The 26,425-nt window shown below is 47.0% G+C and overlaps 1 protein-coding gene across 2 annotated transcripts in view; it reads right to left on the reverse strand.

The window, feature by feature from the left end:
- Positions 1–2,180: 2,180 nt before the first annotated feature.
- Positions 2,181–26,425, reverse strand: part of tnni3k (TNNI3 interacting kinase) — a 117,613-nt gene continuing 93,368 nt past the window's right edge. The window contains exons 22-26 of one of the 2 annotated variants that reach the window (XM_078560641.1): positions 23,326–23,385; positions 23,030–23,199; positions 6,889–6,971; positions 5,008–5,122; positions 2,181–2,653 (exon numbers count right to left, since the gene is read on the reverse strand). In XM_078560641.1, coding sequence (XP_078416767.1) covers positions 5,049–5,122; positions 6,889–6,971; positions 23,030–23,199; positions 23,326–23,385 — 387 coding nt within the window. In that variant the 3' untranslated portion in view covers positions 2,181–2,653; positions 5,008–5,048. Of the gene's footprint in view, positions 5,123–6,888; positions 6,972–23,029; positions 23,200–23,325; positions 23,386–26,425 lie in introns of both variants that reach the window. The other variant, XM_078560640.1, reaches the window with a different exon arrangement.

The following is a 26,425-nucleotide window of genomic DNA, read 5'->3' on the forward strand; positions in this document are numbered from 1 at the left end:
TGTCTGACCACAGGTCACCTATTGGTTTACATGGACTGCATACTTACTGTAAACATTAGAGTATAAGATAGCATTTGTAACTTGTGTTATCCTTACAAAACTGTATATATCTGTAAAGGTATTGTTGTGGGTGAAGGAGTATTGTAATATAGTTCACCTTTTTTCATTTAATAAATGTTTTATTCCTTTGTCAAAAATTCATCAGCTGATTCCTATGACCCTGTTTAGTAGCCCCGTATCTCTCCATGTATCTAAACAAAAAAATAAGTTAGGATCTATCAAGCCAGGTTCGACCCTGAGATCTGTCTTGTCCAGTAGTAACATCAGCTGAGATCATAACAGTGAGTGTGTGTGTGTTTCTGTGTGACTGTTTGTGTGATTCTGTGTGTGACTGTTTGTGTGTTTCTGTGTGTGTGTGTGTTTCTGTGTGACTGTTTGTGTGATTCTGTGTGAATGTGTGTGTGTTTCTGTGTGTGTGTGTGTTTCTGTGTATGTGTGTTTTCTGTGTCAGTGCGTTTGTAATTCTGTGTGCGTGTGTAGTGTGTGAGTGTATGTGTTTGTGTGAATGTGTGTATGTTTCTGTGTGTGTTTGTGTTTCTCTGTGTCTGTGTGTTTCTGTGTCTGTGTGTATATGTCATGCAGTTATAATAATTCTCATAATATTATTGTGATTTATTATAAAGGCAGGTTAATAGTGGGGTTTGGATAGTTTTTCTGTGTGTGTGTGTGTGGGATGTAATTGAATTGGAGAAGCTGGTCTGGAGGGTTTGACTCATCAAAAGAAGCTCAGTTTGAAATGCTAAATATGTAAACATGGCTGAAGTTTTGGAATGTGGGGTGAGGAGAATTTGCATTTTTAGATAAATTAGGGTGGTTTGAATTTCAAAGAGATGGTAGGATGTTACACCTAGCCAGAGAAGCTAGGCCAAGCAGTGTGTTTATTTTTCCCAAAGGTTACTGATAATATTAGCACCATGAGAAGCTTTATATTATGAGAAAGGTAAATGTCCAAAGACATACGGGAACAATGGAATTTGTATTAAAAGGGAGAAACATATATAAAGGAGGATGAAGCTATGTGTCAGGGAAGGCATTGTAAGATGTACCAGAATTGTGAAAAGCCTCCAGTATTTGTGCATTAAGCTGCTGTCTACAGAAACCGAAGCTGGGAATTCTACTGTCCAGGGTATTGTGTTGAATTGCCTGGATCTGTTTAAAATCTATTTTTTTTACTGTTGATGGTCTTTTTTTTCCCTGCACAAAAGGGTAGGGAAAAGTACTTTTATGTTTCTTGCCAATTATGGTAAGGGCCAACAGTGTTCATCCATAAGACTACTTCCTCTTTATCTGCATACGTGTGATCATGCTCATCCAGCCGGGCCCTCAGGACACTGAGGCCGACACAGGGGATGTAACTGGGAGCCAGCTTAATTAGGGGTTTTAGGAGTTATTATAGTAGTAATTTGTAGACCTATGTATGTGCTTGAAATCTTTTCTTTAGTTAATAAATGTTTAATTTAGTTTAAGAAAAAAATCTCTGAAGTCTTGGTGGATTTATTACTTCTGAATTCAGGGCACGCAGCTCAAAATAAATACAAATTGTGAAACCGTTGTGATAGGGAAATCAAGTTTCCCTCGTGGATTTTATCCGCCTGGCACACATCATTTGCCGTGTGGTAACAGTATGTGTGTGCATTTCTTTGTGACTGTGTATGTTTTCTGTGTGAGTGTCTGTATGATGTCACCACTCCCTGGGGACAGTGCGCTGGAATATCAGCCCCACTGTTCCCTGAGCCTTGACAAATGGGAAAAGTTTGACCAAACCAAAGCATTTGTTCAAGTTCAAGGTGAGGGGCAGGAGGTTTAGGGGGGATGTGAGGAAAAACTTTTTTACCCAGAGGGTGGTGACGGTCTGGAATGCGCTGCCTGGGAGGGTGGTGGAGGCGGGTTGCCTCACATCCTTTAAAAAGTACCTGGATGAGCACTTGGCCCATCATAACATTCAAGGCTATGAGCCAAGTGCTGGTAAATGGGATTAGGTAGGTAGGTCAGGTGTTTCTCACGTGTCAGTGCAGACTCGATGGGCCGAAGGGCCTCTTCTGCACTGTGTGATTCTGTGATTTCCCCAATTCTACCGAACTGTCTAATTTAGGTTAACAGAAAACGAGCACCAGGTTTGTGATCTTAATAAGTAAATAACTTTATTGAACAAATTGTCTTTAACCAGTGGCAAAAGAAAGAAATATGAACTGCTAATTTCCAATTCTATAACTTAAACTCTACCCTTGTTAAACCCCTATACCCAAACGCACACAAACACACACACACACACACATAGACACACACGCACATAAGATACACAAAACATGGATTTTAAGGGTGAGTTAAAACAGTTCAATAGCACCAATCCGGAGTACAGGATTCGATGGGTTGATTTTGATTGATGTCTTCCAAATTCCTTGCAGTTTGTTGTTGATGACACGAGATGGTCTCCCAGCACTTTCAGTTTGTGATTCACTGGTTGAAAATCTTGCTTTTCAATGTCTCTACTGGTGATCTTTCCCCTTATCCTCTTGATAGGTGTTTTCAGAGAAAGCAGGTTACAGAGATCTGAGGGATAGCCAGCTAGCTACTATGGCAGAATTACTGGAATCTTACAAAGACAGAAGAGAGAGAGATTTTAGGTCTTCCCTCTTTGCAGGCTAGGAGCTTTACTGCCTGTACTGTTACCACTATCAAAGCCCTGGTCACCTGGTCAGGAGCCAATTAAAATGCTGTTGTCAGGCAGTTCCCCTTAGTCCAGGACTCCTTTCCGGCACCATCCTGTTCATTTATGGCACACTCTGTTCCAGGATAGCAACATTGTAGATATTCCTCATCTTGTTCCAGTGAACATGTCTTTCAACTGTAGCCATGGTAGTTTTTAAAGCCACAGTCCAAGAAAAATAAAAACAGGTTCTTTACAGTGAATGTGTGTGCATGTGTCTGTGTCTTTCTTTGCGAGTGTCTTTGTGCGCATGTGTGTTTCTGTGTGTGTGTGTGTGTGTGCATGTGTTTCTGTGTGAGTGTACATGTGTCCATTTCTGTGTAAGTGTGTATGTGCTTGTTTCTGTGCATGTGTGTTTCTGTGAGAGTTTGAGTGTGTATATGTGTTTGTTTCTGTGTATGTATGTGTTTCTGTGTGTGTGTGTCTATTTCTGTGTAAATGTGTGTCTGCTTCTGTGTAAATGTGTGTGTTTCTGTGTGAGTTTAAGTGCGTAAGTGTGTCTGTTTCTGTGTGAGCATGTATGTGTGTTTGCTTCTGTGTGAGTGTGTATATGTGTGTGTTTCTGTGAGTGTGCATGTGTGTCTGTTTCTGTGTGCATATGTGTGTCTGTGTGAGTATGTATGTGTGTATTTCTGTGTCTGTGTGTGTGTATGTGTGTCTGTTTCTATGTGTGTGTTTCTGTGTGAGTGTGTGTGTTTCTGAGTGAGTGTGAGTGTGTATGTGTGTATGTTTCTGTGAAACAGGCTGGGGAATGGGCAGACACATGGCAGATGAAATTTAATGCAGAGAAATGTGAAATGATACATTTTGGTAGGAAGAACATGGAGAGACAATATTAAATAAAGGGTACCATTCTAAAGGGGGTGCAGGAGCAGAGGGACCTGGGGGTAAATGTGTATAAATTACTGAAGGTGGGAGGGCAGCTTGAGAAATGGTTAATTTATCAATAGGAGCCTAGAGTACAAAAGCAAGGAAGTTATGATGAACATTTCTAAAACACTGGTTCAGCCTCAACTGGGGTATTGTGTCCAATTCTGGGCTTTAGGAAGGATGTGAAGGCATTAGAAAGAATGCAGGAAAGATTCAGGAGAATGGTTCCAGGGATGAGAAACTTCAATTATGCAGATAGATTGGAGAAGCTGGGACTGTTCTCCTTGGAGAAGGCTAAGAGGAGATCTGACAGAGGTGTTCAAAATCATGAGGGGCCTGGACAGAGAAGATAGAGAGAAACTGTTGTCATTGTGGAAGCATCAAAATCAGAGAGCAGAGATTTAAGGTGATTAGCAAAAGAAGCAAAAATGACCTGAGGAAAAAGCCTTTTCACACAGTGAGTGGTTAGCATCGGGAATGTGCTGCCTGATAGTGGGGTGGAAGTAGATTCAACCGAGGCCTTCAAAACAAAATTGGATAGACAACTAAAGAGAAACTTTGCTGGTCTACAGGGAAGGGATGGGAGAGTGGGACCCAGTTGAATTTCTTTAGAGAGAGCTGGCATGGACAGGGTGGGCTGAATGGCCTTCTTCTGTGCTGCAACCATTTGATAATTCACCTTGAAAGTTAAGTTGCAATCTATGTATCAAATGAGTTAACTGATAGGTAGACCTGACAGTTTGTTTCAGTTTCAGCACTTTATCACATTTCGCGAGAATGATATCAGAATTTAAAGGTTATAACTATCAGGTGGGGCAGTTTTCTCCAGGAAAAGAGAAGGTTTAGTGGTGACATGCTAGAGATCTTTAAATTATGAAAGGGTTTGATATGGGTTAATGTAGAGACAATAGGTTTCCAACTTGTGGTGCAGACAAAAGTATAAGATCATCACTGATAAATCCAATCAGGAATTCAGGAGAAACGTCTTTACCCAGAGATGGTGAGAATGTGGAACTCGCTCCCAAAGGGAGTGGTTGAGGTGAATAGTATAGATACATTGAAGAGGAAGCTGTACAGACACATGAGGGAGAAAGGAATAGAGGGATCTGCTGATGAGGTGAGATGAAGAGGGATGGGAGGAGCCCCACATGGAGCAGAAATACCACCGAGGTGTTGGAATGAAGCTTCATTGCTGTAAATTCTGTGTAATTCTATATTATGGGGCATGAGAGCTCAATAAAATTAACAGGGAGGGAATCGAGATGTGAGAATGGAGGCTGAAACACTCGGCGATATTCTCTGCCAAGTTGGTATCAGAATGCTGTGGCTTGTTGCTCCTTCTCTGCCTCCTATGCCAGTTAGTCCCTCACCTTCCCGGGATTTATTCAACCTAAAGGGATACTGTGGGAATTCAGGAGCTATCTTCGAGACTCCCGCTATTGCAGCAATTGTACCGCATGGTACTGAGAGGATCAGACACGTAGCCTGCAATAAAAAGAAAGAATTAATTGAAAAGTTGCACTCCAGAACGTAGAGCATTCATGTTTTAGAGTGGGACTTGAACCCAGGACTTTTGGGCTCAGAGTTGAGACAGCACCCACCGAGCTACAACTGACACATTTAAAAATTAATTTATGGGATGTGGGCTTCGCTGGCTGGGCCAGCATTTATTGCCCATCCCCAATTGCCCTTCAGGAGGTGGTGGTGAGCTGCCTTCTTGAACCGCTGCAGTCCATGTGGTGTAGGTACACCCACAGTGCTGTTAGGGAGGGAGTTCCAGGATTTTGACCCAGTGACAGTGAAGGAACAGCGATATATTTCCAAGTCAGGATGGTGAGTGACTTGCAGGGGAACTTCCAGGTGGTGGTGTTTCCATCTATCTGCTGCCCTTGTCCGTCTAGATGGTAGTGGTTGTGGGTTTGGAAGGTGTTGTCTAAGGGGCCTTGTTGTGTTCCTGCAGTGCATCTTGTAGATGGTACACACTGCAGCTACTGTGCATCGGTGGTGGAGGGAGTGAATGTTTGTGGATGTGGTGCCAATCAAGTGGGCTGCTTTGTCCTGGATAGTGCCAAGATTCTTGTGTTGTGGGAGCTGGATTCATCCAGGCAAGTGGGGAGTATTCCATCATGCTCTGGACTCGTGCCTTGCAGATGGTGGACAGGCTTTGGGGAGTTAGGAGGTGAGTTATTCACTGCAGGATTCCTAGCCTCTAACCTGCTCTTGTAGCCACAGTATTTATATGGCCAGTCCAATTCAGTTTCTGGTCAATGATGATGATAGTGGGGGTTTCAGCGATGGTAACGCCATTGAATGTCAAGGGGTGATGGTTAGGTTCTCTCTTGTTGGAGATGATCATTCCCTGGCACTTGTGTGGCATGAACATTACTTGCCACACAAGTGTCAGTTGACCACCGTCAACACCCCTTTGTCCTTTTGTCTACGACATCTTTGGCAATCTCTTCTTTGCCTCCACCAATCACTGGCCCTCTATCCAGCTCTACCTGTCCCACCCCCCTCTACCAGCTTATATTTCACCACATTTCTATATTTCTTTAGTTCTGATGAAGAGTCATACGGACTCGAAACGTTAACTGTGTTCCTCTCCGCAGATGCTGTCAGACCTGCTGAGTTTTTCCAGCTATTTTTGTTTTTATTACTTGCCACTTGTCAGCCCAAGCTTGAGTATTGTCCAGGTTTTGCTGCATTTGCACATGGACTGCTTCAGTATCTGAGGAGTCGGGAATGGTGGTGAACGTTGTGCAATCATCAGCGAACATCCCCACTTTTGACCTTATGATGAAAGGAAGGTCATTGATGAAAAAGCTGAAGATGGTTGGGCCTAGGACACTACCCTGGGGAACTCTACCCCTGAGGAATTTTGCTAGCATTACTAGTCCAGCACTATTGTCTACCAACCAGAGCTGCAACTATGTGGAGATGGTGGTGTAGTAGTAATGTCATTGCACTAGGCTAATGCTCTAGGCCAGGGATATAGGTTCAAATCCCACCACAGCAGCTGGTGAAATTTAAATTCAATTAATGAATCTGGAATTTAAAGCTAGTCTCAGTAATGGTAAGCATGATAACTATCTTAACTGCCCTCTAAAATGGTCTAGCAAGCCACTCATTTTGAGGGCAATTAGAGATGGGCAACAAATAATAGCCTTGCCAGCAATGCCCACACCCTGTGAAATAATAAAGGAAACATGGTATCCCAGCTGCACAACGAATTTAGGAAGAGTGTTACTTACCGTTTGCATCCATCGCTGGGTATTGCAGATTCTTCCTGAGGTCCTCCAGTGGAATTCCTTGGGCAGAATGACGGTCAGCACCACTGGGAACAAAAATCAAAGAGTCACGTTTATTTATTTCTTTGCAAGCTATACGCATCGCTGGCTAGGCAAGCATTTATTAACCATTTTTAACTGAGCAGGTGGTGGTGAGCTGTCTTCTTGAACCGCTGCAGTCCTTGTGGTGTAGGTACACCCACAGTGCTGTTAGGGAGGGAGTTCCAGGATTTTGACCCAGTGACAGTGAAGGAACGGAGATATATTTCCAATTCAAGATGGTGAGTGACTTGGAAGGGGACTCAATAACTGAGCAACAATTGTAAGTGATTATTGAATCTGCTCCCAGGTCGTGAGTTCTAGACCATAAGACCATAAGACCATAAGACTTAGGAGCAGAAATTAGGCCAATCGGCCCATCGAGTCTGCTCCGCCATTCAATCATGGCTGATAAGTTTCTCAACCTCATTCTCCCACCTTCTCCCCGTAACCTTTGATCCCCTTACCAATCAAGAACCTATCTATCTCGGTCTTAAATACACTCAATGACCTGGCCTCCACAGCCTTCTGTGGCAATGAATTCCATAGATTCACCACTCTCTGGCTAAAGAAGCTTCTCCTCATCTCTGTTCTAAAAGGTCTTCCCTTTACTCTGAGGCTGTGCCCTCGGGTCCTAGTCTCTCCTACTAATGGAAACATCTTCCCCACGTCCACTCTACCCAGGCCTTTCAATATTCTGTAAGTTTCAATCAGATCCCCCCCCTCATCCTTCTAAACTCCATCGAGTGTAGACCCAGAGTCCTCAAACGTTCCTCATATGTTAAGCCTTTCATTCCTGGGATCATTCTCGTGAACCTCCTCTGGACCCTCTCCAGGGCCAGCACATCCTTCCTGAGATACGGGGCCCAAAATTGCTCACAATATTCTAAACATGGTCTGACCAGAGCCTTATAAAGCCTCAGCAGCACATCCCTGCTTTTATATTCTAGTTCTCTCGAAATAAATGCCAACATTGCATTTGCCTTCCTAACTACCGCGTCAACCTGCAAGTTAACCTTAAGAGAATCCTGGACTAGGACTCCCAAGTCCCTTTGCACTCCAGATTTCTGAATTCTCTCCCCATTTAGAAAATAGTCCATGCCTCTATTCTTCCTACCAAAGTGCATGACCTCACACTTCCCCACATTGTATTCCATCTGCCACTTCTTTGCCCATTCTCCTAACCTGTCCAAATCCTTCTGCAGCCTCCCCGCCTCCTCAATACTACCTGTCCCTCCACCTATCTTTGTATCATCTGCAAACTTAGCCAGGATGCCCTCCGTTCCTTCATCTAGGTCATTAATGTATAAAGTGAAAAGTTGTGCTCCCAACACTGACCCCTGTGGAACTCCACTAGTCACCGGCCACCATCCTGAGAAGGACCCCCTTATCCCCACTCTCTGCCTCCTGCCAGACAGCCAATCTTCTATCCATGCTAGTACCTTGCCTCTAACACCATGGGCTCTTATCTTACTGAGCAGCCTCCTGTGCGGCACCTTGTCAAAGGCCTTCTGGAAGTCCAAGCAGATAACATCCATTGGCCGTACTTTGTCTAACCTACTCGTTACCTCCTCAAAGAATTCTAACAGATTTGTCAGGCGTGACCTCCCCTTGATGAAACCATGCTGACTTTGCCCGATTTTACCATGCACTTCCAAGTATTCTGAAATCTCATCCTTAATAATGGACTCTAAAATCTTACCAACGACCGAGGTCAGGGTAATCGGCCTGTAATTTCCCGTCTTTTGCCTCAATCCCTTCTTAAACAGGGGGGGTTACATTAGTGATTTTCCAGTCCTCTGGGACCCTCCCTGACTCCAGTGATTCCTGAAAGATCACCACTAACGCCTCCACTATCTCTTCAGCTATCTCCTTCAGAACTCTGTGGGGTGTAATCCATCTGGTCCGGGTGATTTATCCACCTTCTAGAGATGATAACACTTCACTGCATAAAAGAAAGTCTCCCTCATCTCCACTCTGGTTCCGCAAATCTTTGCCCCCTGATTACTGACAATTTTGCCAGTGTAAATAAACATTAAATATATTCATAATCCCAAAATGAAAAAAAAGATCAGAAGACAATTTTTACAAAGTTGTTCTCAGGATGTGGGCAGAACAGTCAACAACATAATTATTACCCATCATTAGTTGCCCTAGGAAAACAGAATGCAGTTGAAATCAGGCCTGAATCAGCCTCTCTACCCTGAAGGATTGTGGCAGCGCAGGGATTATTACAGCATTGGCGTAGGAAGGTGAGAAATTTAAAATGGATGCATTGGCAGAGTGGGAAACAATGAATAGTCCATCTCTGGACACCATGCTCCGATAGTGCAGCGCCCCCTTAGTACACACCATTCAACAGTGCAGTGCTCCCTCAGAACTGACCCTCTGACAGTGCAGCGCTCCCTCAGAACTGACCCTCTGACAGTGCAGCACTCCCTCAGTACTGACCCTCTGATAGTGCAGCACTCCCTCAGTACTGACCCTCTGACCGTGCAGCACTCCCTCAGTACTGACCCTCTGACAGTGCAGCACTCCCTCAGTACTGACCCTCTGACAGTGCAGCACTCCCTCAGTACTGACCCTCTGACAGTGCAGCACTCCCTCAGTACTGACCCTCTGACAGTGCAGCACTCCCTCAGTACTGACCCTCTGATAGTGCAGCACTCCCTCAGTACTGACCCTCTGATAGTGCAGCACTCCCTCAGTACTGACCCTCTGATAGTGCAGCACTCCCTCAGTACTGACCCTCTGATAGTGCAGCACTCCCTCAGTACTGACCCTCTGACAGTGCAGCACTCCCTCAGTACTGACCCTCCGACAGTGCTGCACTCCCTCAGTACTGACCCTCTGACAGTGCAGCACTCCCTCAGTACTGACCCTCTGACAGTGCAGCACTCCCTCAGTACTGACCCTCTGATAGTGCAGCACTCCCTCAGTACTGACCCTCTGATAGTGCAGCACTCCCTCAGTACTGACCCTCTGACCGTGCAGCACTCCCTCAGTACTGACCCTCTGATAGTGCAGCACTCCCTCAGTACTGACCCTCTGATAGTGCAGCACTCCCTCAGTACTGACCCTCTGACAGTGCAGCACTCCCTCAGTACTGACCCTCCGACAGTGCTGCACTCCCTCAGTACTGACCCTCTGACAGTGCAGCACTCCCTCAGTACTGACCCTCTGACAGTGCAGCACTCCCTCAGTACTGACCCTCTGATAGTGCAGCACTCCCTCAGTACTGACCCTCTGATAGTGCAGCACTCCCTCAGTACTGACCCTCTGATAGTGCAGCACTCCCTCAGTACTGACCCTCCGACAGTGCAGCGCCCCCTCAGTACTGACCCTCTGACAGTGCAGCACTCCCTCAGTACTGACCCTCTGATAGTGCAGCACTCCCTCAGTACTAACCCTCTGACAGTGCAGCACTCCCTCAGTACTGACCCTCTGACAGTGCAGCTCTCCCTCAGTACTGATCCTCTGACAATGCAGCACTCCCTCAGTACTGACCCTCTGACAGTGCAGCACCCCCTCAGTACTGACCCTCTGACAGTGCAGCACTCCCTCAGTACTGACCCTCTGACAGTGCAGCACTCCCTCAGTACTGACCCTCCAACAGTGCAGCACTCCCTCAGTACTGACCCTTTAACATTGCAGCACTCCCTCAGTACTGACCCTTTAACATTGCAGCACTCCCTCAGTACTGACCCTCTGACAGTGCAGCACTCCCTCAGTACTGACCCCCTGACAGTGCAGCACTCCCTCAGTACTGACCCTCTGACAGTGCAGCACTCCCTCAGTACTGACCCCCTGACAGTGCAGCACTCCCTCAGCACTGACCCTCTGACAGTGCAGCACTCCCTCAGTACTGACCCTCTGACAGTGCAGCACTCCCTCAGTACTGACCCTCTGACAGTGCAGCACTCCCTCAGTACTGACCCTTTAACATTGCAGCACTCCCTCAGTACTGACCCTTTAACATTGCAGCACTCCCTCAGTACTGACCCTCTGACAGTGCAGCACTCCCTCAGTACTGACCCCCTGACAGTGCAGCACTCCCTCAGTACTGACCCTCTGACAGTGCAGCACTCCCTCAGTACTGACCCCCTGACAGTGCAGCACTCCCTCAGCACTGACCCTCTGACAGTGCAGCACTCCCTCAGCACTGACCCTCTGACAGTGCAGCATTCCCTTATCCAGCACTGGTAGTGTCAGGATAATTTATGCTGCAGTCTCTGGAATGTGTCTATGAACCTACCACCTTCTGGCTCTGTGATGAAAGTGCCTCCCACTGGCCACGTTTCCTACATTACAACAGTGGCTACAATTCCAAAACGCACATCATTAAGGTAAAGTACTTTAGGATATCATGAGGTTGTGAAAGGCGCTAAATGTCTTTCCATCATACTGATCGCACAGATGGTAACCGGGTGTGGGCATATTGGATGCCTATGAAAGAATGCAGCTGATTTCGCTCCATGTTCAAACGCTCTGGTACAGGGGGAAGCAGTAAACAGACAACCTGCTCCCTGACATGTGTCATTGGAGAAGTTCCCAGGTCCTCTCAGCCATCAGGGAGCCAGCCAGAGCTGACTGTGTCCACATTAAAAACCCGAGACAGAAACCTGATCGTGTTCACTGAGCTGAACATCTCTCTGTGAAACTCCGACATCTCTGTTCATAGGTACATTTCAAAGATCACACACTCTGACACGTCAACAGGAATATGCAAAGCTCTTAATGAAAGGACATCAAGGTGTCAGCGGTCACCATTGAGCTACTTTCTTTAAGACGGGTAAGCTTAAATTATGATGGTCCTGTTTTATTCACACAGTGAGGACCGTGACTGAAAACTCCACTCTGTTAAAACCTCATCATTCAGCAACACAATAGCTGTCAGCCAGGCTTCGGTACAATGAAAGAAATCGATCTCTCCTGCAGCCACTCAAGTTTTCCAACAGGAATCGCCAAATTCTCAAGGACTTTGTGAAGATAAAAAGCGAACTCCCTTTTTGAAGGTTATTATGAAATGCGTTTCCACTTCCCTCTCAGTAAACGCGTTCCAGATCGTAGCAATCCTTTTAACTCATATCAGCCACTTTAATACTTCACTGGGAACTGTAAGATAGTGGACATTCTGGCAGATCCCTGGATTTTGCTCTGCTTGGCAGTCTCCCACAATCCACACTCCGTAATCTCGAACTCCTCAAAACTCTGCTGCTTCCCCCCTCTCTAACCCAACCTTTCTTTAGCTCCTTGGGATTTGCCCTAACTTCTGGGAAGTGAGTTTTCTTTGCCACAGGTTCTGGGGGTGAAGAAAGTCCATTTTCTGCCCCACCATAATTCAGGAGGAAGCCTGAACCCCTGCCCCTCCCCACCCATTTCCTGGCCTCAAGATGGGGCTGGGGCTGGGGCTGCCACTGTCAGGTAAACCAAGGGGGTTGGGACAGGTGTGGGGGTGTGAAAACACTCTACAGGTTACACAACAAAAGTTAGACAATGAATGTGATGTGCTTTGGGGTGTCCTGACTGACGCAATAAGAACGCAACTTCTTCCTTTCTACAGTGTGAGAGTGAGCAGGAGGTGAGCTGGAAGTGAACTGGAGGTGAGTGGGGGTGAGCTGGAGGTGAGCTGGAAGTGAACTGGAGGTGAGTTGGAAGTGAGCTGGAGATGAGCTGGAGGTGAGCTGGAGGTGAACTGGAGGTGAACTGGAGGTGAGCTGGAGATGAGCTGGAGGTGAGCTGGAGGTGAGCCGGAAGTGAGCTGGAGGTGAGCTGGAGGTGAGCTGGAGATGAGCTGGAGGTCAGCTGGAAGTGAGATGGAGGTGAGCTGGAGGTGAGCTGGAGGTGAGCTGGAGGTGAACTGGAGGTGAGCTGGAGTGAGCAGGAGGTGAACTGGAAGTGAGCTGGAGGTGAGCTGGAGGTGAGCTGGAAGTGAGCTGGAGGTGAGCTGGAAGTGAGCTGGAGGTGAGCTGGAGGTGAGCTGGAAGTGAGCTGAAGGTGAGCTGGAAGTGAGCTGGAGGTGAGCTGGAAGTGAGCTGAAGGTGAGCTGGAAGTGAGCTGGAGGTGAGCTGGGGGTGAGCTGGAAGTGAGCTGAAGGTGAGCTGGAAGTGAGCTGGAGGTGAGCTGGGGGTGAGCTGGGGGTGAGCTGGGGGTGAGCTGGAGGTGAGCTGGGGGTGAGCTGGAGGTGAACAGGAGGTGAACTGGAGGTGAGCTGGAGGTGAGCTGGAGGTGAACAGGAGGTGAACTGGAGGTGAGCTGGAGGTGAGCTGGAAGTGAGCTGGGGGTGAGCTGGGGGTGAGCTGGAGGTGAGCTGGAGGTGAGCTGGAGGTGAACAGGAGGTGAGCTGGAGGTGAGCTGGAGGTGAACAGGAGGTGAGCTGGAAGTGAACTGGAGGTGAGCTGGGGGTGAGCTGGAGGTGAGCTGGAAGTGAGCTGGAGGTGAGCTGGAGGTGAGCTGGAGGTGAGCTGGAGGTGAACAGGAGGCGAACTGGAGGTGAGCTGGAGGTGAGCTGGAAGTGAGCTGGAAGTGAGCTGGGGGTGAGCTGGGGGTGAGCTGGAGGTGAGCTGGAAGTGAGCTGGAGGTGAGCTGGAAGTGAGCTGGAAGTGAGCTGGAGGTGAGCTGGAGGTGAGCTGGAAGTGAACTGGAGGTGAGCTGGAGGTGAGCTGGAAGTGAACTGGAGGTGAGCTGGAGGTGAGCTGGAAGTGAACTGGAGGTGAGCTGGGGGTGAGCTGGAAGTGAGCTGGAAGTGAGCTGGAAGTGAGCTGGGGGTGAGCTGGGGGTGAGCTGGAAGTGAGCTGGAGGTGAGCTGGAAGTGAGCTGGAAGTGAGCTGGAGGTGAGCTGGAGGTGAGCTGGAAGTGAACTGGAGGTGAGCTGGAGGTGAGCTGGAAGTGAACTGGAGGTGAGCTGGAGGTGAGCTGGAAGTGAACTGGAGGTGAGCTGGAGGTGAGCTGGAAGTGAACTGGAGGTGAGCTGGGGGTGAGCTGGAAGTGAGCTGGAAGTGAGCTGGAAGTGAGCTGGGGGTGAGCTGGGGGTGAGCTGGAAGTGAGCTGGAGGTGAGCTGGAAGTGAGCTGGAAGTGAGCTGGAGGTGAGCTGGAGGTGAGCTGGAAGTGAACTGGAGGTGAGCTGGAGGTGAGCTGGAAGTGAACTGGAGGTGAGCTGGAGGTGAGCTGGAAGTGAACTGGAGGTGAGCTGGGGGTGAGCTGGAGGTGAGCTGGAGGGGAGCTGGAGATGAGCTGGAAGTGAGCTGGAGGTGAGCTGGAAGTGAGCTGGAGGTGAGCTGGAGGTGAGCTGGGGGTGAGCTGGAGGTGAGCTGGAGGTGAACAGGAGGTGAACTGGAGGTGAGCTGGGGGTGAGCTGGAGGTGAGCTGGAGGTGAGCTGGAGGTGAGCTGGAGGTGAGCTGGAGGTGACCTGGAAGTGACCTGGAAGTGAGCTGGGGGTGAGCTGGGGGTGAGCTGGAGGTGAGCTGGGGGTGAGCTGGAGGTGAGCTGGAGGTGAGCTGGGGGTGAGCTGGAGGTGAGCTGGGGGTGAGCTGGAGGTGAGTGGGGGTGAGCTGGGGGTGAGCTGGGGGTGAGCTGGAGGTGAGCTGGGGGTGAGCTGGAGGTGAGCTGGGGGTGAGCTGGGGGTGAGCTGGAGGTGAGCTGGGGGTGAGCTGGGGGTGAGCTGGAGGTGAGTGGGGGTGAGCTGGGGGTGAGCTGGGGGTGAGCTGGGGGTGAGCTGGAGGTGAGCTGGGGGTGAGCTGGAGGTGAGCTGGAAGTGAGCTGGAGGTGAACTGAAGCTGAGCTGGAGGTGAGCTGGAGATGAGCTGGAAGTGAGCTGGAAGTGAGCTGGAGCTGAGCTGGAAGTGAGCTGGAAGTGAGCTGGAGGTGAGCTGGGGGTGAGCTGGAAGTGAGCTGGAGATGAGCTGTGGTAGATACACAAAGAGTTTCCTGAAACTGTTTCCAATACAAACACTAATTCAGGCTTTATCTCTCTAAGCAGTTGGCAATGTCTCTAGATGTTCCATTTGTTTGAACACTGCATTTGGAGTACACTTGTTGCTGTATAAACAAGGGTGGTTGCTAGGAACCCTAGGCTGACAAGCTAACAGAAAACAATGCAACGATGAAACCTTGTGTAATACCAGGTTATGCTCGGCCAGATTCAAGTACCTGATGTGAATGACACGGGCAGTTTTTCCTGAAATTACTTGATGCAATTTTCCAGTGCATCCAAGGTGACTTAAAGTCAGAGAATAAGAGGCAGAAAGAAAGACTTGCATTTTTATCACGCCTCTCATTGTCTCGGAACATTGCAAAATGCATTTCATTTTTGACATGCAGTCAATGTTGTAACATGAGAATGTATTACAGGTAATTTTCACACAGCAAGGTTCCACAAACAGAAACATGATAATAATCACATTGGGCAGAGTTTTGCCCTTGGTGGGCGGGTGGGCCCCACCAGCTCGGCGGCGGGTAGACAGCCGACCCCCACCACCGAGTCGGGGCCCACCGCCATTTTGAGTGGGTCGGCTAATTAAGGCCCACCCAGCGGGCTGCCCGACGGGAAGGGCTTCCTGTGCGGGGGGGAGGGAATCCCCATCTGTCAGAGTGCGCACTGCTCCCTGAGGCTAAGTGCTGTCTCAGGGAGATTAGTGAGAGGTAAGTAAAGTCTAAAAATAGAGAAATATTAAAATTATTAACATGTCCCCCTCATGTGACAATGTCACACGAGATGGGACATGTTGATAAGAAACACATAAAGTTTATTAAATTTTTATAAAACGGACACGAAACCCCATCCCGCCAGTGGATGAGGTTTGATGTTTTATCAGAAGCCACTGGGGTTCCTGGCCTGTCCACCAGCCTTAAGCTTGGACGGGCAGATCTTTAATTATCTTAATTCGCCTGACAATGGCCTCAATTGGCCATTGACAGGTCGGCGGGCCCGCAGCTGATTTCACTGTCCACCCGCCTTCCTAAAAATTTAAATGGCCCGGGATGACGTCGGGGATTCCTCCCGACATCATCCCGCGTCATTTTCCCCTTGGCGAGCAGGCCCCACCCCCAAATCACCAACGGGAAAATCCTGGCCATCATCTGTTTTACTGATGTTGGCTTAGGGATAAATATTGGCCAGAAGACCGCAGAGAACTCCACTGGTCTTCTTCAAAATACTGCCATAGAATCATTGCCTCCTGAGAGGGTAGGCAGGACCTCGGTTTACCCTCTCATCCTAGAGATAGTGTCGCACTCCCTCAGTGGTGCACTGGGGTGTCAGCTTAGACATTTCCACTAAAGTCTCAGGACTGGAACTTAAATTCAGAGCCTTCTGGCTCAGGAGGCGAGAATGTTTCCAATTGAGATATGGTTGACGCACTGGAGGAGGGGGCCATTCAGCCCCTTGCATTTGTGATAGCTCTTTTAAATAGCTACAAATTAGTTCCACTCCCCACTGCTCCTTCCCCACAGCCTTGGAAATATTCCCTTTTCAAGTATTTATCCAATTCTCTTTTGAAAGTTATGATTGAATCTGCTTCCATTGTCCTTTCAGGCAGTGCATTCCAAATCACATCAGCACTCCTCATCTCCCCCCTCCATTTTGTGTCAATTATCTGAAATATTAACTAAATATATTAATTACTGACCCTTCTGCCAGTGGAAATCATTTCTCCTTATTTACTCTATCTGTTTGCTTTAGTTTGAACACCTCTCCCCTGTTTTGGAACCCGAAGAAGAGTCATACGGACTCGAAATGTAACTCTGTTTCTCTCCCCACAGATGCTGCCAGACCTACTGAGTTTTTCCAGCATCTTCTGTTTTTATTTCAGGTCTCCAGTATCCACTGTATTTTGCTTTTATTTAAAACTCTTTGTAGACCTTTTATGTCCTCTTGAGAACTTACTTTCCTATCGATCTTTGTGTCATCAGCTAATTTAGCAACCATACATTTGGTCCCTTCATCAATCATTGATACTGATTGTAAATAGTTGAGGCCCCAGCACTGATCCCTCTGGCACTCCACTAGTTACAGTATGTCAATGCGAAAATGACCCATTTTTCCTACTCTCTGCTTCCTGTTAGCTAACCAATCCTCAATTCATGCTAAAATGTTGCCCCCTATACCATCAGCTCTTATCTTGTGAAATAACCTTTGAGGCAGCACCTTATTGAATGCCTTTTGGAAATCCAAGTACACCATGTCTACAGGTTCCCCTTTATCCATGTTGCTTGCTGCGTCCTCAAAAAACTAATAAATTAGTCAAGTACGATTTCCCTTTCATAAACCTATGTTGACTCTACCTGATTTTATTTTGATTTTCTAAATGTCCTAATATTACCTGCTTAATAATGGATTCTAGCATGTCCCTAGGACAGGTGTCTGGCCTATAGTGTCCTGCTTTCTGTCTCCCCTCTTTTTTTAATTTCGGTGTTACATTTGCGATTTTCCAGTCTGTCGGGACTGTTCTAGGATCTTAGGAATTTTGGAAGATCTAAGAGGGAATGCATCGAAGGTTCACTAGACTGGTTCCTAAGCTGAGGGGATTGTCCTAGGGGAGAGATTGTGTAGACTTGGCCGATATTACCTTGAATTTAGGAGAATGGGAGGTGGTCTCATTGAAACATTTAAAGGTCTTAAAGGCTCGATAGGGCAGACGCCAAGAGGCTGTTTCACATGGGGAACTTAGAACATGGGATAACAGTCTCAGGATCAGGGGTCAGCCATTTTGGGTATGAGGAAAGTGAGTATAGAAACAGGAGAATTGAGTGATTAAACATGTGGCTGGAAAGCTGGTGTAGGAGGGAGGGCATCAGATTTCTGGGGCATTGGGACCGGTTCTGGGGAAGGTGGGACCTGTACAAACCTGACAGTCTACATCTAAACAGAGCTGGGACGAATATCCTCACAGGGAGATTCGCTCGTGCTGTTGGGGGGTTTAAAACTAGATTGGCAGGGGGGTGGGAACCTGAGGGCAAAGTCAGAGCAGGGAACGGGAGATGGGGAATTAGTGAGTGACTCTGAAAGGCAGAAGCAGCACACGTTAAAAAATGTACAGCACAGGAATTTGGCACCGTTAAAAGGTATATATATAAATGCAAGGAGCATAGTAAATAAAGCCGATGAGCTCAGGGCACACATAGACACATGGCAACATGATATCATCGCTATAACAGAAACATGGCTTAAGGAGGGGCAAAAATGGCAGCTCAACATCTCTGGATATAGAGTTTTCAGACAGGATAGGGAGTGGGATAAAAAACAAAAACAGAAGATGCTGGAAAAGCTCAGCAAGTCTAGCAGCAATCTGTGGAGAGAGAAACAGAATTAACGTTTCGAGTCCATATTGACCCTTGTTCAAAGCTGAAGAGAAGTGGAAATGTGATGAAATTTATACTGTTTAAGGGGGGGTGGAGCAGGTGGAGCTGGATAGAAGGTCAGTGATAGGCGGGGACAAAGCAGAGATAGGCAAAGATGTCATGAACTAAAGGACAAAGAGAGTGTTAATGGTAGTGGTAAGGATAAAAAAGGTAGGGGTATAGCATTATCGGTTAAAGAATCAACTACAGCTGTGAGGAGGGATGAGCCATCAAATGAGGCCACATGGGTTGGAGCTCAGAAATTTATAAAACAGTAGCCACACTGCTAGGAGTGTATTATAGACCCCCAAATAGTGGGAGGGAGTTAGAAGAGCAAATATGTAGACAGATTTCTGAGTGCAAAAACAATAGGGCAGTAATTGTTGGGGACTTCAACTACCCTAATATCTGTTGGGATACAAACAGTGTGAAGGGTGCAGAAGGCACAAGTTTCTTGAACTGCATTCAAGAGAAAATTTTTAGCCAGCACGTAACAATCCCAATGAGAGGGGCACAATTCTAGATTTAGTCTTAGGAAATGAAGTTGGGCAAGTGGATGAAGTAGCAGTGAGGGACCATTTTGGAGACGGTGACCATAATATAGTTAGATTTAGCATAATTATGGAAAAGGACAAAGATAGAACAGGAGTGAAAGTTCTAAATTGGGGGACGACAAATTTTACAAAGCTGAGAGGTGAGCTGGTGAGAGTGGACAGGATACAGCTACTAGAAGGAAAAACAATGTCAAATCAGTGGGAGGTATTCAAAAGCGAGATTCTATGGGCACAGGGTGGTATTGCCAAATCTAGAGCCCCCTGGTTACCCAGAAGCATTTAGGCCAAGATAAAGCAGAAAAAGAAAGCTTATAACAATCACAAAAGGCTTAATACTGTAGAAAGCCTAGAGGAGTATAGAAAGTACATTGGTGAAGTAAAAATGGAAATTAGGAATGCAAAGGGTGGATATGAAAAAATATTGGCAGATAAAATCAAAGAAACCTCAAAGATGTTTTACCAGTACATCAGGAGCAAGAGAATAACTAAGGAAAGGGTCAGGCCTGTCAGAGATGTACATGGTATCTTGTGGGTTGATGCTGAAGATGTGGGGAGGGTTCTCAATGAGCACTTTGTCTCTGTCTTCGCTAAGGAGACGGATGGTGCAGACATTCTAGTTAAAGAGGAGTGTGGAACATTAGATACAATAAGCATGTTGAGAGTGGAAGTACTGGAGGGACTGACATCCTTGAAGGTAGATAAATCACCAGGGCCAGATGGATTGTATCCCAGGCTGTTAAAAGAAGTCAGGGAGGAAATAACGGATGTTCTGAGGATCATTTTCCAATTCTCACTAGATACAGGCGAGGTACCAGGGGATTGGAGATCTGCAAATGTTGTACCATTATTTAAAAAGGGTGCGTGGGATAGGCCAGAAAATTATAGACCAGTCAGTCTGACTTCAGTGGTGGGAAAATTATTATAAACAATTCTGAGAGACAGGATAAACTGTCACTTAGAAAGACACGGATTAATCAGGGATAGTCAACATGTTTTTGTTAGGGGAAGATCGTGTCTTACTAACTTAATTGAGTTTTTTGAGGAAGTAACAAGGAGGATTGATGAGGGTAGTGCAGTGGATGTTGTCTACATGGATTTCAGTAAGGCATTTGAGAAGGTCCCACATGGCAGACTGGTCAGAAAAGTAAAATCCATGGGATACAGGGGAAGGTGGCAGGTTGGATCCAAAATTGGCTCAGTGACAGGAAAAAAAAGGTAATGGTCGATAGATGTTTTTGCAAATGGAAAACGGTTTCCACTGGTATTCCACAGGGCTCAATATTGCAGCCCTAATGTTTGTTGTATATATTAATGATTTGGACATAAACGTGGGTAGCATGATTGGGAAATTTTCAGATGACAAAAATTGGCCGTCTAGTTGATTATCACCAGAATGAGATCAATGGTTTGGTTGAGTGGGACGAAAAATGGCAAATGGAATTCAATCCAGAAAAGTTTGAGGTAATGCATTTGGGGAGGGCCAACAAAGCAAGAGAGTGCTCAATAAACAGGAGGATATTGAGAAAGGTGGAGGAAGTGAGAGACATTGGAGTGCATGTCCACAGGTCCCTGAAGGTGGCAGGACAGCTGGATAAGGTGGTAAAGAAAGCACATGGAATGCTTTCCTTTATTGGATGAGTTATTGAATACAAAAGTAGAGATGTAATGATGGAACTGTATAAAACATTTCTTAGTCCACAGCTGGAATTTTCGTGCAGTTCTGGTCATCACATTACAGCAAAGACATAATGGCTCTGGAGAGAGAACAGAGAAGATTTACAATGATGCTGCCTGGGCTTGAAAATTGCAGCTATGAGGAGAGATTGGATAGGCTCGGGTTGTTTTCCTTAGAACAGAGGAGGCTGAGGGGTGACCTAATTGAGGTGTAAAAAATTATGAGGGGCCTAGATATGGACAGTAAAGGCTTGTTTCCCCTAGTTGATGGGTCAGTTACCAGGGGGCATAGATTTAAGGTGATTGGTAGAAGGATTAGAGGGGGCATGAGGAAAAACTTTTTCACCCAGAGAGTGGTGGGTGTCAGGAATTCACTGCCTAAATTGGTGGTTGAGGTTGAAATGCTCAACTCATTTAAATCTACATCTGAAGAACTGCAAGGCTATGGGCCAGTGGCTGAAAGGTGAGATTAAAAATGAACGGCTAGTTAATTTTTCATCTTTCTCTGGCCGGCACAGACATAATGGGCTGAATGGCCTCTTTCTGCACTGTAACCTTTCTATGGTTCCATGGTTGTCATTGTGAATTTTTGGAATTCTCTAGCCAAGAGCTGTGAAAGCTCAGTTGTTGACTTTGTTCAGGGCAGAGATCGATAGGTCCTGTATTCCATTTCCACTTGATATGATAAAGGTCAAAGGTCCTCTTTCAGAGGCAATTGTACCAGGAACCCATCTCGGTCCGTTTGCAAAGTTTCACACAAAAACTGTCTCCCCGGCTGTAAATTTCCAATCTTTACTGTGAACATCCTGACTCACTTTCTGACTGCTCTGGTTCTTCTCCACCTTCCCCTCTAAGTTAGGGAATACCAGGCTCAATCTTGTATGAAGGCAGCGTTTCATTGGCACTTCAGAAGGTGTTGAACCCACAGTTGCATGTGATGTGGTGCGATAGTTGAAAAGAAATCTTGAAATTCATGTTTCTAACATTCCTTTGGATAGTTTCTTTGTGGCTGTTTTAAAGGTTTGCACTGCTCTTTCCATACATGATTACCCCCACATTGGTAACTGTTTTAACTCCACGATGTACATTGTGATCGGCTCACCGGGCTGTATGTACTGATTCCAGTCCTCGATGGATGAGTCATACGGGTCAGGTCTGCTGGAGGGTGGCACGACCGGCGAGTATAGTTTCCTTTCTTCCTTTAAAAACTGAAATACTCACATCCAAGAGGAGAGGTGCAGCACTGGAGCTATTTATCCTTGTTGCCAATTGTAATAGATTTGGGCCAGAACTTTTCGTCCCACGGGTGGGCGCGTGCCTGACCCAAGTAGGAGTGAAATAGTGCGTGATCGGGCAAGGGTCCTGACGTCATCGTGCACTCTCGCGATCTTTTACTCGGTGGACGTGCAGGAGAGTTGGCGGCGCGCCCGCCAACAATTAAAAGGCCTATTAAGCTCCTTAAGTAATTAATTAAGCTGCATTTTTCGCTGCCCACTCAACTGTTCAGTTGGTGGGCGGGCGAATAGGGCCAGGCGGCCTTTGCATTTTTAACAAAACCTCATCCACGGGTGAATAAAAAATTTTGAACATCCTTTTTCACATGTCCCTCTTCATGTGACTGAGTCACGTGTGGGAACATGTTTATGTCATACGTAAAAAGTTTATTTTTGTATTAAAATCCGTCTGCTTCCTGAGGTAGCTCCCTGCTTTTAGGGAGCTGTCAGTGCCCGTTCCCTCGCGCATACGCAAACTTCAGCGCTCGCGCTCCTCCCGTCCCCACCCCGGCAGCGCTGAGGCTCCCAGCGTGCGTTTCACACTGGCTGATTGTCCATTGTCCAGCCAGCATGAAATCGCGGGCGGCAGTCGGCTTTGTGGCTGTTCCCAGGCCCACCCACCACGAGGGAAAAATTCTGCGCTTGGAGTAGCGGGCAGGTTTCCTTTAAGAAACAGTAAAGTTTATTCACAGAGCCCCTGATGAAGCTACATGTTTGTATCCAGACCAAGGCTAGAAAGCTCCATCCCTAAGATAACCCGCGCTTAGGGCTGATTCGTCTGTCACATGATCCCCATAACAGTATGGAAGATTTAACTTACTATCACCGCATGGGGATAGTGTGAGATGATAGAGTTGAAGTAGAAGATGAGTTTAATGAAAGGTGGAGCAGGCTCAAAGGGCCAAATGACCCACCCCTGCTTCTATTTTTTATGTTGTTATGATTGTTTGCTATGATTTGTCAACAACTCTGTTATCTTCAAATTAAGGATAGTAGAGGATGAACTAAATGATCCTTTTTCATCTGGTGATTTCAAAGTTATTTTGAGGGGCTGATTGCGAAATCTTAAACTGGTGCAACCATCAGTGCCATATTCTAAACAGATCCTCCTGCCTTGAGGAAACTTGTGGCCCTGCATTTTTAAATCTTGGGTATTCTTGATAAAGATAGCTTATGTTGCAGCCTCACCAGAGACCCCTTACTCATCACCTGTCCTGCAGCTTACCTCTGGGACCAGGTCGCGTACGCCCGTGCATTCAGGGCGTACTCCAGCTCAAAGCGGGTACGCAGAGCTGCCACATGACTCCTGCCCGGTCCCCCACGGGCCATCAGGCAGTCAGAGGAGGATGAGGGTGAGAGGGATCCACTGCTGTTACTGGAGGCCGGGGACATCAGCTGTATCGCGGAAAAAGGAAGAACAAGACTTAAGGCCACGACAGTAGGAATCATGAGAAACATCAAGGCAAAGAAAAATCCCAATTTCCCACCAAAGATTATCCATCCAACTCAACAAGTTCTTACCTCAATGTTGCAAATGCACTCCTCCAAATTGGCAACCAATTCCGAAAACTCAGGTCGTTCCTAGAGGTGAAAGGCAAAAGAATAATAATTTTGATTAGACCACACTTGGAGTACTGTGCGATCTCCAAATCTGTATATCACACTCAGAGTACTGTGCACAGTTCTGGTCTCCATATCACACTTGGAACATGGTGCACAGTTCTAGGGCTGAATTTTCATTCTGTCGTCAGGCATATTTCTGGGTCACAACCCTATGTTACACTGGCGTCACATGCCCGACATGATGTTTGACAAGCAGGCCAACTAGTTGTCAACTTGCAATAAAATTCAGACCGGTGGAGGTCCAGAGTAAGAGGTAAGGACAGTAAAATGCTCAAGGGTGGCCCCAAGATTCAGCAATGCCTCCCTTGAGGTCCATTTGGATGTGGTGGCATCAAGCTGTGCCAATCATTTCAGAGGGTAGTAGGGCAAGGCCAGCCAGGCAGGTTCAGCAGACCTGGCTGGAGATGTCAGAGGAAGAGAGTGACCACAGCATGGAGAGCAGGACCTGGATTCAGCACTGCAAACACTTTAACAATCTTGTGCGGACTGGCAAGTTGAGTGCAATGCTGCACCCAGGTGAGAGGTCTCCTGTAACATCGGGAAGAATTTTCCCATCGGTGAGCGGGGGTGGGGCCCACTCGCTGACACATAAAATGACATGTGGTGACGTCACCCCGCGTCATTTAGATTGTCAGTTCAGTGGGCAGGCAGCCGCGTCAGCTGTGTGCCCGCCGAACTGTCAAAGGCCTATTAAGGCCCTTAAGAAAGTAATTAAAGCTGTTAAGAAATGCTGCCCGTCCAACCTTAAGGTAAAGAGCCCAGGCGGCCTTCGCATTTTTCATGAAACCACATCCACGGGTGGGATGAGGTTTCAAGAAGTGTTTTAAAATGTAATAATAATTTATACTTTTATTCTTTGTCATGTCCCAGCTCATGTGATAGTGTCACATGAGGAGACATGTTTTAAAAGTGTTACAAACCTTCATTTCAAACTTTAGCTCTGAAACTGATCCCTCTAAGACGCCTCCACGCTTCGGGGAGATCTCTGCTCTCTTTCACGCGCATACGCGAAAGAGCGCAGGAAACCTCTCCGGGAATCCCCGTCTCCTCAACCCGCACAGGGAGCGCTCAGCACTTCTGGGCGAGTGTCACATGGGGCAGGCCTTAATAGGCCCGCCCACATAAAATGGCGGCACGGACCCTATCGGGGGTGCCAATCAGGTCCGTGCTCGCTCCTGCCTGCCTCTGCACAACCCCCACAACGGGGGGAACATTTTCCCCATAGGACCATAGGAACCTGGGTAGGCCATTCAGACATTCACCTAGAACATGGCTGATCATCTCCCACAACACCACTTTCCTGCGCTATCGTCATAGTCACTAACACACACATGAGATGAGCACTCGCATCTCTGAGTCACGGGTTCAAGTCCCACTCCAGAGGCCTGAGCATAAAATACAGTATGATGTAGTGTCAGAGGTGCCATCTTTTCTTCTGAAGACAATAAATTGAGATTCCATAGAATTACTGAGGGAGTGCTGCACTGTCAGGGGGTCAGTACTGAGGGAGTGCTGCACTGTCAGAGGGTCAGTACTGAGGGAGTGCAGCACTGTCAGAGGGTCAGTACTGAGGGAGTGCTGCACTGTCAGAGGGTCAGCACTGAGGGGGGTCTGCACTGTCGGATGGTCAGTACTGAGGGAGTGCTGCACTGTCAGAGGGTCAGTACTGAGGGAGTGCTGCACTGTCAGAGGGTCAGTACTGAGGGAGTGCTGTAGTGTCAGAGGTGCCATCTTTTCTTCTGAAGACAATAAATTGAGATTCCACTTGCCCTCTCCAGTGAATGTAGCGGCTCCTACAATACTCCTGGAAGAAGATCAGGCGAGTTCTCTGCTGGCCTCGCCAATATTTATCCTACAACCAACATCACTAAAATGCAATTATCTGATTATTTATAACATTGCTGGGAGCTCCCTGTGCTTTAATTGGCTGCAGTTTTCATAAATTATTGTGCTTCAAAAGAAAAACTCCCAGAAGTTGTACAAGGTGCTATAGAAATGCAAGTTTTCTTTCAAGTGAGCTTACAACTGATTCAAAGACATGAGCTACATGTTAAATTGATGATAATAGCAACCTGAGCTTGTTTAAGATTAACACCAGTGCTGCAGTGCCACATAGTGGCTGCTAATTATACTTTCCTCAGTTACACAAGTTTTAGTGCAATAATTTCCACTCTTTCGACAGGGATACTCCGAGGAAGATCACAGCTGTCCAAAATTTCCTGGTTAGATGTGAAAGACCACTGGGAAGCATTTTAACATGAACAACATGAAAAGTAAATTCATTTCCTTAAACTTCATTATTGCTGAAGAGTTATTGAACTGTAATTGAATTCCTGGGCCACAAGGTTGCATTGTCCAATAGCATGATTCTCTCAAATTCCTCTCTCCAGTATTTTATCAGAGTTAATAACTGATTCATTTCTTTGACAAGCCTCCTAAAGCCCCACCACCTGGAAGTTCCCCCTCCAAGCCACTCGCCATCCTGACTTGGAAATATATCGCCGTTCCTTCACTGTCGCTGGGTCAAAATCCTGGAACTCCCTCCCTAACAGCACTGTGGGTGTACCTACACCACAGGGACTGCAGCGGCTCAAGAAGGCAGCTCACCACCACCTTCTCAAGGGGCAATTAGGGACAGGTAATAAACGCTGGCCCAGCCAGCGAAGCCCACATCCCGAGATTGGATTTATTTTAAATTACTTGTTACCGACTACTCATAATGTTCCAGGTATTCTGGCAATGATCTTAGCAATGTTTTTCCAGGAACATTCATGATGGACACAGGCTTAGCCATATAGAACCTTGGTTAGGCCACACTTGGAATACTGCGTGCAATTCTGGTCGCCACATTACCAGAAGGATATGGAGGCGTTGGAGAGGGTGCAGAGGAGGTTTACCAGGATGCTGCCTGGTCTGGAGGTTATTAGCTATGAGGAGAGGTTGGAGAAACTCGGATTGTTCTCACTAGAGCGACGGAGATTGAGGGGCGACTTGATAG

This window comes from Cetorhinus maximus, chromosome 17, assembly GCF_964194155.1.
Source record: "Cetorhinus maximus chromosome 17, sCetMax3.hap1.1, whole genome shotgun sequence".
Lineage (NCBI taxonomy): Eukaryota > Metazoa > Chordata > Chondrichthyes > Lamniformes > Cetorhinidae > Cetorhinus > Cetorhinus maximus.